At 32.1% G+C, this 14,193-nt stretch overlaps 1 protein-coding gene across 1 annotated transcript in view; it reads right to left on the bottom strand.

Annotated features, from left to right (window-relative positions):
• side-V (sidestep V) overlaps positions 1-14,193 on the bottom strand; it is a 92,536-nt gene that overhangs the window by 43,561 nt on the left and 34,782 nt on the right. The window contains exon 3 of the mRNA XM_070634431.1: positions 1,346-1,493. Coding sequence (XP_070490532.1) covers positions 1,346-1,493 — 148 coding nt within the window. The remainder of the gene's footprint in view (positions 1-1,345; positions 1,494-14,193) is intronic.

Genomic DNA, 14,193 nt, shown 5'->3' with positions numbered 1-14,193 from the left:
ATTAAATGTGGGGTAATGACGTAATAGTCTTTATTAGCTTAAACTACCTTATGAGCTCAAAGGATAGAGGTTAACTGTAATAATCTCTACAAGCAATAGTTGACCACATTTATAAAGTGGTTATGTAACTTATAAAGTGGTCTAAGGTGGATCTGCCCCATTTCTCGAGAAGTTCAAATCCTTCACTATGCTTCACACCTTATTCTAATCTTTATTGTCCTTAACCACTGCAAGGATACCCAAATATTCAATATTTATCGATTAATCACAATATATCATAAATTCTAAGAATTCCATACTACAGTCAAGTACCTAATAGTACTAATAAAAGTCATCTCTCATCATATCAAAACAGCATCATCATTATAAGTAATCCATGCCGCGCATAATAAATCACGAAACGCAACAATTTAAACAGAAATAATCACTTAAGATTTTTCAGCAACGTCATGCTTTAAGGAAGAGATTTCTAGTATATATATTTTTACGTAATGTCTCAATTGTCATGCTACATTTGTTTTATGTCATGACAAAATATCAAAAAAAAAAAAAAAAATGGAAAATGAAGAAGATGAGAAATAAAGTCAAGAGGTATATCCAACCTACTTAAAGAATTATTAAGAAATAGATGAATAATTTATGAATTTGGCTTTAGCTCATGAGCTTTACATTCATTCGTAATAATTTAAAAAGAGTTCTATATTTGGGGCTGTTTGCTTATTACGTCACAGATTTATGAGCTTTTTGAACTAAACTGAGCAATTTAAATTCTCAGAATTTCTATTGTTTAAATCAGAGGTGGACAACCTTTTATTTGTTGCGGCATACTTTGGTCATACGCCTGATCTAAGCTGCACACGGTATTTGCCGCGACACACAGGTTGCCCACGACTGGTTTAAATTCTAACAAACCCCTTCCCTCCTCCTTCACCATGAACGTAATGAGCAAACGACCCCCTTTGATGTATACGCTTTAATGCCATGCTTGATTCTATGAAAATATATCATTAAAAATAACACAGTTGATTCAGCAAAATTATGTGTGCGCAAAAAGTTTTGTTCGCAAAAGAAATGGAAATAAAAAAAGAAAAGTTAACTAAAATGATGACATAAAGCTTTAGTACTTTATGCGTATATACGTATACTTTTATGTAGGCGGAAGTTTATATAAAATAGCACTGTAAAAAAAGGGAGGAAGAAGTTTGACGCAAAGAGCTTTTTATCGTCATGACTCATGACTTAGTAAATGATATTGTTCTCCATTGCCCAATACATCTGCGTATCTCGATATTAGGTAAACGGGTAATTACGTAAACATAAATATAACATTAAGGAAGATACTCACGAGTAAATCGGCTTCTGATTGCCTTCTTTGTACCAAATTACCAACGTTACTTTATCTTGTGCTAAAGGTGATGATAATGTTGTGGGAAATAAATCACATGGTAAAGTTACATCTAATCCTGTCGCACTTTGCACCTCCGACAGTGGACCTGGAATGAAAGTTAAAAGATACAGAAAATTTAATTTAGTTTTTTTTGCTTACAGCATACATTGTGCCTTTTTCAACGTCAAAATTTGCATGCATGACAAAATATCAATTTATTGTCCTTTCCAGCAAATTTCAATGATATCCAAATGTATTTAGGTACATCATACACACACAAAAAAAGTCGACAAGAGAAATTGGAAAGGATTCATTCAAATTTTTTTTTGCTTTCATTTTTAGCCAGCAGTTGGCATGTAGGTACATCATCATATGAGCATGTGTGTCTTACAAAAAAAGTGAAAGCTTTTTTGTGACTGCAACAGGGTTGCCTCAACTTCCTCCTCCTAAAAAGGATATGATTCTTCTGGGAAAGCTTCTTTCTAGATTACAGAACATGAATGGCGAATGAGACGACAAATTCAAGTGGATTTAAATCTTTTTCATATAAACAAATCTACAACACTTTAAAGCTACTTAAAATGATCCTTCACAATCCCTGAATCGACAAAAAAAGGAAAAGAATTTTAATCTCTGATACCATTCAATCCTTTCCTTTTCCATTCATGCTGAATCTTTTTTTTGTTCTTCCCTCTTTTATTGTCAAAACAATTGAAGTAGCAATGGTATTATAAAGGAATACGATAGCAATGTCAGAAAGGAACAGAGAGAATTCCTCAATTTCTCCTAAATACATAAATTCATTCTGTTAGTCCACTTTGGAAAGGTTTATGGTTGTTTCGATGATATTTCCATAATTTTTTTTTGTATTATTCTGTTGATATAAAGCCATACAAATTTTATTATTTGAATAAGAAAGAGCTTTCATATTGATTGGGGAATAAATGTGAAATCAATAAGTCATGGCACGTTGCACAAGAGAAACTTCAAATTATATTCAAAGAGACTTGCTTGATAAATAATTCTTTTTTGTTGGGATTTGGTGAAGAAGTGATTTTGTCAAGGATTGGACGTCTGATTTTACTGTCCGAATGTTATGGTTGAATTTTTGGTTAAGTTAAAAAATTCTTTGTTTACATTTTCCACATCGAGTTTTTGACATCAAATTGTGGCTAAATTACAAACTTTAATATTTTCAGAGTCTTTCACTTCTATTTTTATGCCCGGAGCAAAGCTAGAAATACCAACAAATCCCAACAAATGTGACCAAAAAGGACAAATTTTAAATGTCAATTTTTTGTAAACAAAACCTCAAAAAGTGATGAAAAACTCATAAAATGAACATTTTAAACTAACATTAACCTACTTCCATAGATAGCAATGTGGAATATCACATTCCAGCACAAAAACACAAGAAAACGCGTAATATATATTAGTTCTTCCATTAGTTCTTTAATTTTTGATAGCAATCACATAGTCCTAATCAACGCAGCTAAAACAGCCATTACAATACGAAAAAAGAGAAAATTCAACACCCGTTGAATGAACAGCTTAAAGCTTGTCATCAAGACTCACAGCATGTAATAAAGTCCATTGCAAATATTTATCAAAGTTCGAATAACCCATAATTATTCTCTTTTCGCTCAAGTAAAGTGTCAACGCATTGAATTTCATGCTCTACATTTTACGTGATATTACGAACCATCAGGGGATATGCTGCATATATATTTTTTTTTTTGTTTTATTTGAACATCTATTCATTCGAATATATGAAAAAAGTGCCTTGTCATTTAGAAAGTTAAACAAATAGCTCCAAAAATGACCCTTTTTCCTTCGCCTCATATAGTTGCTACTTTTTGCCTTCATTTATAATCAAAAGAAAATGTCTACAGTCCTTCATACATGTGAGAGTTCCTGTGTTTTTTTGCTTGACCTAAGATATTTCTGCTTGCTTGTTGAGGATGTTGTAAAAAGAGGAAAGCAAATTTGTCGTATGACAATAAATGTTATGATAAATCGACGAAAAATTGTGTCAACATTTGACAAAAGTAAAATGAACAAAATCAATAAAAGTGATGAAGAAGAAGGATATCGAAAAATTGCCGAAGGAATCGGAAAGAAAAATTTTTCGAAGCAGAAAAAAGTCATTAAATGTTTACACAAAAGGCTGTATAAATTCATACAGTATACATCAGTGGTGGGCAACCTTTTGCTTTTTGTGGCACACCTTAGTGGTAAGCCTCGATCAAGGCATACGGTTCATAGCATTTTTGCTAGCACAAATGTTGCCCACACCTGGCATTCGTTAGCAAAAAACAGCAGCATTAAGTTATTATCGACACATGTGAATGCTAATAGACAGGAATTGAAAAACTTTTTCCTTATTAATTTCTACAAATGTCATAAAGTTTCCTTCTATCAATCATGTCTAACATTTTACAAATAACAAAAAAAAAACGAATTTTTTCCTCTCAGTTCTGTTCAATAAAGCAGAAACATTCGATGAAAATTCGAGTCGAGGTAACGACGTCAATCCTGTTTTGTCATTATTCTATTTGACATTCCAAATATACCCGATAATCCTATAGATGTGCGTCATTTAAAGGAAGGTTACATTAACAGCTTCACATGATAAGATACATTCTGAGATTTATTTTTTCATCGGAAGCATTAGAAAAACGAGAAAAATGTAGATGGAAATTGATGTAATCCAGACTTAAACGACATTTGTGACATTCCCTCGTGACTTCTGCCTTTTCTATTTCTATTTTTCTTCGACTTAATTCCTTGTATGATTCTATTCTCGCTTATAAATATTTTAGAGTCTTATGCTCCCTTATGTTCGAACCGTAATTTCGTGATGTAGGTAGGATAAAGTGAAAGTTGAGATTTTAAGTGGGAAATGATTTGGGATTGAATAGTGTTGGAATTTATTTTTGAATTCGTTTAAAGCGATGCTTTGGAAGCAATGCATCAGTTAAGACGAATTATAAAGCGATGCTTTTAAAACAATGATTTATTTTGTAAAGCGATGCTTTATTTTGAATAAATTTTATGCAATGCTTCATTTTGAGTGAATTTAAAGCTTAAAGCAATCAATTACAGAACATAATTTCAACGGTGTGAATATTCCAACATTAATTTACAACTCTCATCTTCAACTTCGACATTTAAACTGAATAATTCATTTTGTAAACGCATAAAAGACCGACAATGATTCGCTGTTGCCGCTAATGAATTAGATTAACAAAGTGATGATTTAAAAAAAAAAGTTGAATGAAAATTTTTTGACTTGGTAAATAATAGATGAAAAATTTGGATAATCTATTTCCATGATTCAACCTTCTTTCAAGAATGATTGATGAACCAAAAAATTATGTTTTTTTTTTCGTTTATTTTCCTTGTCATCTCAACAAATATTTAGATCTGACCATAAAAAAAATAACTTTTTTATATGAATAGCTGTATTCTGCTATGTTTGATTATGAAAATTATAAAAAAAAAGTATTTTAAATAAAGATAAATTATGAAATATTTACGGATGAATAGAGTTGAGATTTCCATTTCTATCCATTTCCATAAATCATTTTCAATTAATCAACAGAAATCTCAATAAAGTTCTGACTGATTTAATTTATCTATTACACAAAACAGGAGATTGAAATTTTGGCTAAATACTCAAAAAAAAGAGAACTTAACTGATCGATTCTCAAGTTGAAAGACATCATTTCAATCAATTATGAAATTAATTAACTTGAAGATTATTTAGACATGCCCATCGTTGATGAGTTTTGAAAGGCATCAAATTAATTTCGCCTTTTTTTTCATCTTCTCGTTCGTACGCAATACCGGAAAAGTAAACCACATTTTCAGTATTCAAATCAGTCATTTCACTCTCAGTCGATGTATTTTCCAGAGTAATTTATTGTGTGAATGATGTTACTGTTGGCAACAGTTTGTCTAGTTCTTTGATTTCGAGTTTAAAAGTATTTAAAAGTTCGTAGAAAAACGTACGTAAAATTACGTAAAGTAGAAAAACGTACGTAAGATTACGTAACGTAAAACTTGACGTTTCTACTTTTTGCATGTTAAATTAGAAGTTGTAGGATGGATTAACAGGGAAGTCTATGACTGCAAATGGCAGATTTTGCATTGCAAGAAGGAATGTCTTAAATATTCTTAATCAATGTCTTTCTAGAAAACATTTTGACTGTTCAAACATTTATCGACCGTTATTTTTCAAATATTTTTTGACCGTTATTTTTTAAATTTCCCTTTTGATGCTTCTATCTTCCTCAATTTTCTTATCCCACATAGAACTGCGCCTTAATCACCCAAATCCGACCACATCTTCACTAATTTTTAAATCTTTCCAAAATTTCGACATCGTTTTCTTTCCTTCCTCTCATTCTCCCTGTGTGCGCGCCTTTAATAATGATTAATTGAAATCCATCAAAGCAAAAAGACATCGTCCGGGTGAGAAGAAGACGAAGAAGAAAATGATTTATTTTCATTCTATTTGTTATTCCTTCTCTCTTTTTTTTGATTAGTTTTTGCAATAAATTTCATTAAATTTATGTTCAATTTTCTCTCGATGAAATTAATTTTCGGCACTCATAGTTATTTGACATTGATACAATCGATCGATTGCCTTTTTCTGACACTTTTGTCGGAAAATGATTTTTCATTGGATTTCGTTTTCTTGTTTGCTCATTAAACCTTTTATTCCAGTCTATATTCTGCATACAGATTATAGTCATTGACATGAAAACGCCAAGTGACGTGGGAAATGAAAATAAGAAAATCAGATGTCTTTGTGATGTTGACGACGTGACTAAAATTATATATATATAATTGCGCACTTTAATTTAAAGATGAAAGAGAAAAAATATAAATTAAGGAGATAGTAAGTAAGTAAAAAGTTTTTTTTTTGGGGGGGAAGCAAGTCAATGCCTTATTGAATTGTAATGAAAACTTGACAATTTAATGATTTCATAATGAAAATTTTATGTGAAAAGTTTTGCTTGTTTTTCTCCTCTCGCAGACGACGTGACACATTTTTTAGTATATGCTTTGTGCCATATTGAGATGTGTTAATGTCGTTAACTTCACACTTACTAATCGTTATCTTAAAGTTATCAATGTTTTTGGGTGAAACTTAGTTTGAACTCAATGTCTTGAATTCAATCAGTGGTGTGAGAGGGTATGAGAGGCTTGAAGAGAGGCTGTAGCTAGATACAAGAAGTATCGGTATTGATAGTTGGCAAAAGGCAGTCACCGAGCTTTAGAGCTAACTGAGAGGCTTAGAAAAAGACTATTGATGGAAGCAGTGAAGCATTTGGTATTGGTAATTGGCAATGAACATCCAGCGATAGAGCATGAGATAACTAAGCCAGTTTTTGATGTCAACTGAGAGAGGCCATGGATCACAGATAATCTGAACAGCCAGCATCGTAAGTAAGTAAGTTAATGGTCTGTATGGCAATGGTCAATGGCAACGACAAAGCAACTGTTGTGGAGTGTTTAGAATGTCAAACTCCTACACAGTTATGTGCAGTTGCACACAAGCTCATCAACGTCAACATTGAAGTCATTTTCAGCTCCATTCATCATCATTCCCGGGCTAGATTCCAGGAAGGCAAGATTAGATTGTGAATTGAATTCGGCATAGAAATTTGTCCTTTTTCAGTCATAATTGCCTAAAATATTCATTAATCCAAACTCAAAAATCCGATTTTCTACGGAAAAAATCAGAAACGAAAATTCCAATGTGAGAAAAGTGAAAATTTTGAAGAGGAAAATCATTGAAAAGGGAAGTAAAATTGGCGCATAGCGTGAATATGAGTGGGAAAAATATTAAACGTATATCTGGAAAACGTTTCGACATAAAAATCTGTCTGTGTTCTTTTTCAAGCCATATGGGTGTGAGGGAAATAGCAATTAAGATATTTTTCGTGAAAAAATCACGCAGGCAATTTTTAAATCCGCACATTCATCATATCTAGACCATTTTCACGCACTAGTAAATTATTTTAAAATGATTTCGTTTAACGAAAGTTAAAAATAAATTAATTTTTCATATTATATATAGGATTAAGGCTTAAATCGAGTGATGTGAACAGGGACGTACCTAGGATGGATTGGAATCGGGGTCACCCTCCCAAGACCCTTCCTGACACAATTTTAGACTAAATTCCTTTGGTTTTCTGTGACATAAATTCAAAAATCTCTTAAATTTTGCATCCCATATAACCCTTCCGACTACCTTCCCGGATGAAATGCTTGACGGGAACCAAAAAAAACATAATTTTATATCCAAAAAATAATAAACAATTTTTGTGGGTTAGTAAAAAGTTTTTCATGATAATAATTTTCCTTTTTGTTATTAATTAAAGCAACAGCATATGCTCGCTCACAGAGAGATAAAGGAACGATGTCTGCTGATGTGAAAATGAGGTAATAAAAAAGTGTTACTCATTCCTTTATTTTTCGCTAACGGGCACAAAAATTTTCTTTTTAAAAATTTTCGTGAAAAACAATTTTCATAATAGGGAAAATGTGAATTACTTGGAGGAAGACCTTTTAATGCTCATCGTTGCTATTGACACGAGAGGGATAGGAAAATGGGAAGAAGAAATTGAATCTTTTCTTTTGCGGGTTTATGAGGGGGCTAGGAAATGCTCTGTTCTGTTTTGACAGCAGTTTAATGAACTTTCAAAGTTTTGATGCTTTGTAGTTTAATTTTGACTTTAAGGCACACAAAGACACAAAAAGGTAAAATCTTTTTATGAAATTTATTTTCAATTTATTTTCTGGGTTTTGGGGGTCATTCATAAAGGTTGTCAATGGAAATATTGAATATTGTGGATATTGCAGACTTCTAATGGGGTTTCTGGGAAATTTCTGGGAAAGGATACGACAGCGTCAAATTGAAGGCTAATGTGGCGAAAAGCTAGCAACAATGCCTGCTTTAAGCTCTTTTTAACCAACTTTGACTCGAACCTCGATTACTAGCCCTCAAACCGATTACTCTGGTGGTGGTATAGGTAGACCACTGGTATGAGTGCACTTTTCCGTACCAAGTGTACTATTGAACCGTATCAGTCGGAATCGGAAAATCGACCCAGCTCCCCTTTTCGTAACAAATAATCAACCCCAATTTGAACAAACTCTTTTTTGTCAACTCACCAAGTTTTTAGGCAATTTTCCTCAATTTTTCTTATACTTCCGAGTTTCTTCCTCTTGGCTGTTCATTACTTTCATCTAACCTTCCAGCAATATTGATTAAAATTACCCTTAAATACAAAAATATTATGCTTTAAAGATGGCAAAGGTTAAACGCAACTTTGTTGAAACTCATCGTAGACCAATATTATTCCACAATCCTTAAATTCTCAGACTTGTAGGAAGAAGTTTTTCCTTTTGAACCTTCAACCCTTAAACTTTCTTTTTTTAATTATTCATAATTTTTTATGTAAATTTAATTTTGTGGTTGCTTTGATTTCTTTATTGTTGCATATTTTCAAACTTTGCGTTGGTTTGATCGTAAATACTCAATATTTATTAGGGGATGTCTGTATATTATTTATTAGTTTCTACCGGAGAATAAGGTAAGGTCTTTACCCTGTTTCAAGTACAGTATTGGTATTTTGCAATATTCTTACTTGGAAAACTGAATTTGACTCAATTTTAAGCACCAAATCGGATGATGAATTCTATGAATACTAAAAGTTATGTGTTGAGGACGAATGTTATTTTTAGAAGTTCTTGTTCTGAGTAAATAGAATTATGAAATGAACCTTTTCATTCAAAAACTCATTCTACTGATTCTATGGGCATAAAAACCTCATAAATAAAATTTTTGGTAACTTTTCTGAGGCTATTTGAATGAAAATTGTTTCATTAGAGAGAATTTGGAATTCAGCATGTGTCAGATACATTCAGAACTAGAAATATTTCTTGTAAAATCTAGATTATTTTTTGATACAAAATCATAGTCGGCTTGAGAAATTTATTTTCAAAACCTGAAAGATCTCCTGTCGGATTTTTCAATAATCATATAAGAAATCGTTTGGTTATCAGCAAGATGTTAGAGATTAATCTATAAATTATTCATAATTTTCGTTCCGTTGTAAATATTTTTCATAATTAGCAGCTGCCTACTGATCAAAAAATTTGTTAATATGCTGTTTAAGATAGAATTTGGATAGAAAGTTATTAATTTGAATTATATCATTTCAACTGTTTTACAGGGTTGAGTTCGGTACAAAGACTTGAGCAATTTTTACTGCCCCAACAGTTTTTAAGAATCAAGTTCGACATGAAGGTTCGAATATTGGATGAAGTTGAGCAGTTCTGAACCAACGTTGTCCACAAACACTTCTTTCATATTGAAAATCAAAATCTGTCCACATGAGTTATACAGCAACATATTCAAGTATCATCAACATTTTAAAATCCAAGTAAGTGTCAATATTATGGAATTTATGTCTGACCATATCAGGCCACACTCATATAATGAATGTGATCAATGGTACAAGCCATGAATATTAAATATTTGCTAATTCAGTTGTTTTTGAATAACTTTGTGGTTTCTGGTCATTAATCAGGATTATTGGCGGTTCGCAAGAGTCAAGCTACTTCATTTTAAAGTTTGAATCTTCGACTATCTATGTTGATTATTTTATAAATCCAAAAACTAGCTTAAAGCATAGAATTTGGAATCTAGTTTGACAGTATTAGCTTAACATAGTATAGAAAATACCAAAAATATGCAATTTATTTCCAAAACTATATAACAATACAGCATTACCCAAAAGAAAGACCCAAAAAATAAGCTACAATCAATTCCAATTCACAAGTCCAATTCCGAATACATGATGAAGCAATCAGCATCTCGATTTATATCAATTTATACCCATTCACACATTCTACTCAACAAAGGCACGAGAAAAATATTCGAAAAATGACAAAGCAATAAAAGTTATCATCATTTCGTGCTTATCTCATCAATAATCGATGTTAATCTTTTGTTGTGAGTTAATTTGTATCAATTATGTAAATTCATATTATAAAGCGAAATTTCAACATCAAAAACAATATTGTTATGACAACAATATAAAAATAGCATGCGAGATGATTATTATTAGGCTTGTTTGAAAACAAGAAGTAAAAATTACAGAAGCAGAGCGAAGAAAAGCAGCAAATACGTTTCTATTAGCAATCAAAATGAAATCAAATCCAAAAAAAAGTTTTTTTTTTCATCTCCGCCTCTAAAAATTTTGTTCAAATGAGAGTCTCACGTGCTTGTATGTCTTATTATTCATTATTTATTCATAAATATATTCTAAACGTGCTGTTTCCGAACACAAAAATTTATGCTACACAAAAGACTGCTCTTGAAACGGCAAAGTATAATTGATATAGATTTTGGTATTTTAGATCAACTGAAACGCAGACTGAGGGATAGACTGACGGACATATTGACGGACAGACTGACGGACAGACTGACGGACAGACTGATGGACAGACTGACGGTCAGACTGACGGACAGACTGACGGACAGATGAACTGGCCCAAAGACTAGTGAACAAACTGGTCGAAAGAGTAGTGAAAATATTGACGGACAAACTGACCGAAAGTCTAGTGAGCACACTGGCCAAGAGACTAGTGTACAAGCCGACGGACAGATCGGTCGAAAGACTAGTGAACAGATTGGCGGACAGACTGGCCGAAAGACTAGTGAATAGACTGACGGACACACTGACCGAAAGTCTAGTGAGTACACTGGCCGAAATACTAGTGAACAGATTGGCTTAAAGAGTAATGAACAGACTGACGGACAGACTGGCCGAATGAATAGTGAACAGACTGACGCAATCAAAACAGCCATTTCCAACATAACCTGCACCAAAAATCACATAAAGAAAGAACAAAAGGAAAAAAAAATTAAAAGTTTCTGACTCGGCATAATTTATAATGACACAAAAGGCAACATAAACCCCTCCAAATGTGTTCAAGAACAAATGGTAAAATTCTAATTTAGTAACCATTCAATACTGTGTCTTGCCCTTTAATTATTAATCATTAAAATTTCTTTCTGTGCCATTGAAAAAATTGGATTTTTTTTTTCGTCTCTGTGAACGCGATGCCGAAAAAAGAGAACAGAAAAGGATTTATATATTTGGGTTCTTTACTTCCCTTTTGTGTTAAGGTATATTTACATATGCTAAATGCTAACAAAAGTTAAAAAGAAGACACATAAGAAGGCACAGATGGCTTACAAAAATATATATTAAAAATTCATTACTCTCCATTTTCGTTTTTTGTTTCGTTTGTTCTTATATCTAATGCTCAATAAACATGCATTATGCATTCTTCGAGATGTCTGAAGGGCCTCTCTGCCTGATCAAATGACCGATTTATGGTCTACTTTAAGTTAGGGGATTTCTAGTCTCGATTGAATTTTAATCTGATTATAAATTTCTAGAAATCTTGTTGGTTGTTTGTATTAAGTCAGTTTGTGGACATTTAAGAATTTTGTATTTGACTATAATTATGAGGAATTTTGAGAATTAAGAGGGTAATCTTATTAAAAATGAGAAGAGTTGGTAAATTAGATATTAAAACTAGAAGTTGACTGCAATTTTGTGAAGGGGAATTGACTTATTATTGAATTAAAGTTGACTTCAAGATCTGATGGATAGGATTGAGGTTTATGAAGAAGATGTTGTCAGTTTGTGAAGATGTCCTTTAGTAGTCGAGTGGTCAGAGAGTTGATTAAGAGTCTAAAATGCTACTATTATATCAAGATGTGAGTTCGAATCTCTGTAACAGGCAAATTGACCAGTCACTTTAAATATTGTAGCTGACATGGCCAAGAATTGCATAGAGTTTCTACTCTCTAGAAGGTATACTCTCTGTAGTGTCGGATTACAGTTGAATTTGGTAGTATCAAGTCATATAGGTATATCTGACAGTAGAAGAATAGGATCTCTGAAGCCAATTGGCTCAGAATAGGCTCTTTGTACTCTCTATATTGTGATGATTTTAGTTCGATTCCTACTTAAGATCGATCTTATTAATCATTGCATGTATCAAAAATTCAAGCGATACAACGAAAGTGCCAATAAATCAACACTGCTACCAAGCCAACAAAAAAAAAATTAAAATTCTCTAAGTAGCTCTAAAATTTATTCAACCCCCAGGAGACCACACGAATATAAATAATAAAATATCCGTAAGTGTGAAGCAATTTCTCATTCTTAAAACACCCAAAAGTCAATTCAAAAAAATGCACGGGAAAAATTATTTTAAAAAATAAATTAATTTTAAAAACCAGCTCGCCTTAACAGAATGGTCCCATTCATCCATTAATACACATTATTATTATTATTTTAAACCGATAACTCATCCATTTGAGCACGAAGAGAAGCAATTTGTTTTCATCATTTTATTTTTTTTTTTTGTTTCATTCTGTGTGAGAACATATGTGAACTGTACGATTGTAAAAAACCAGTGTTTGTTGAATTGCAAGTCATCTGCTTCACGTTATTCGATAATATGGTATATGCATACCCAGTATTGTGTATTGTCCATTCCTCTTTTTGTTTTATATTTTTGTTCATATAAACAATTTTAAAAAGTTTTTATGACTTGAAATAATAAAAAACTTTTTTCATTTTCATTCCTTTTGTTCGATTAGAAATGCTGGATGTTAGCAGAACGTAAGCTTCAATTTATTTTAGAATGATTCCGTAAGCAATATTTTGTATTGAGATTAATTGAAAAAGTTTAATTAATTTTCATTTGAAAAATATTTTTCCTTGTAGCTGAAATGTCAGTCAGGCAATTACCTCACACCAATGGTGTGGAAATTCCAAAAAAAAAAAATTTGGAACTTGACGACAATCAGACTATGAAAATCACTTCAATCTTGTCGACAATAATTTTTATGATGTCATTTCCATCACAATTAGCTCAATTGTACTTGTCGAAAATGTTGTAGGAGCTGTTTATGGATTGTCAAACACTTTTAGCATTTTTCAACAATTTTATTTATTTTCGTCAATTCCATTTGCTTTCTTATTAAGTTATTTATAGACTAGTTGAGAGCTTGACACTTTTATTGTTTTTCGGGAAAGTTTTGTGGGATGTTTTGTGATTTTAACACACTTTTTCTTCATGGAATTAATCAATTGATTCTATCTGCGTCGCATTTATTGCTTTTTTTGTGATTCAATGTCATTAGGGCTAACTGAGGAAATGTAATTTTTATTAGAGTTTACAAGCACGCTAACATGAAACTGGAATAGCAATAATTTTGACATGTGTATAGAAATTGACCGAATTTCATCAAACCTGACATACTTCATGCAATTGCCAGTTCACTCTTCAATTGTACGACATTAAGATCTCCGTGTAAGGTTACACAGCATCAATCTTGAGTACCCATATATCAATACAAATACATCAATATGAGATTGACATTAGAGCTTAGGAATGTCACTAATTTTACGCATATTAAAGCTCTTTACGTTTGGCAATGAGGTATTAAACTGTTCATGTCGCGGTAGATTAAAACATATTAGCAGTATTTAGTTATGTCAAAAAATATTTTAGTGCGGAGATTAAATTTTTTAATGTTTTGTTATTTTGTGGTTCCGGGATGGGAATCTAGCTGATTTTATGTAGCGCAGAGTCAATTTTGGGAAAGGATTGAATTGCAAGAATCTCAGAGAAATACTCAAAAGTCTTTAAATTCAATGTTGGAGCTCAAATCCTACTAAATAAGTCTAAATCCCCAA

The sequence above is a fragment of the Chironomus tepperi genome, unplaced genomic scaffold (assembly GCF_022539635.2).
Source record: "Chironomus tepperi strain 1889 unplaced genomic scaffold, CSIRO-AGI_Ctep_v1 contig_85, whole genome shotgun sequence".
Classification (NCBI taxonomy): Eukaryota; Metazoa; Arthropoda; class Insecta; order Diptera; family Chironomidae; genus Chironomus; species Chironomus tepperi.
This window is presented reverse-complemented; position numbering and strand designations above follow the sequence as displayed.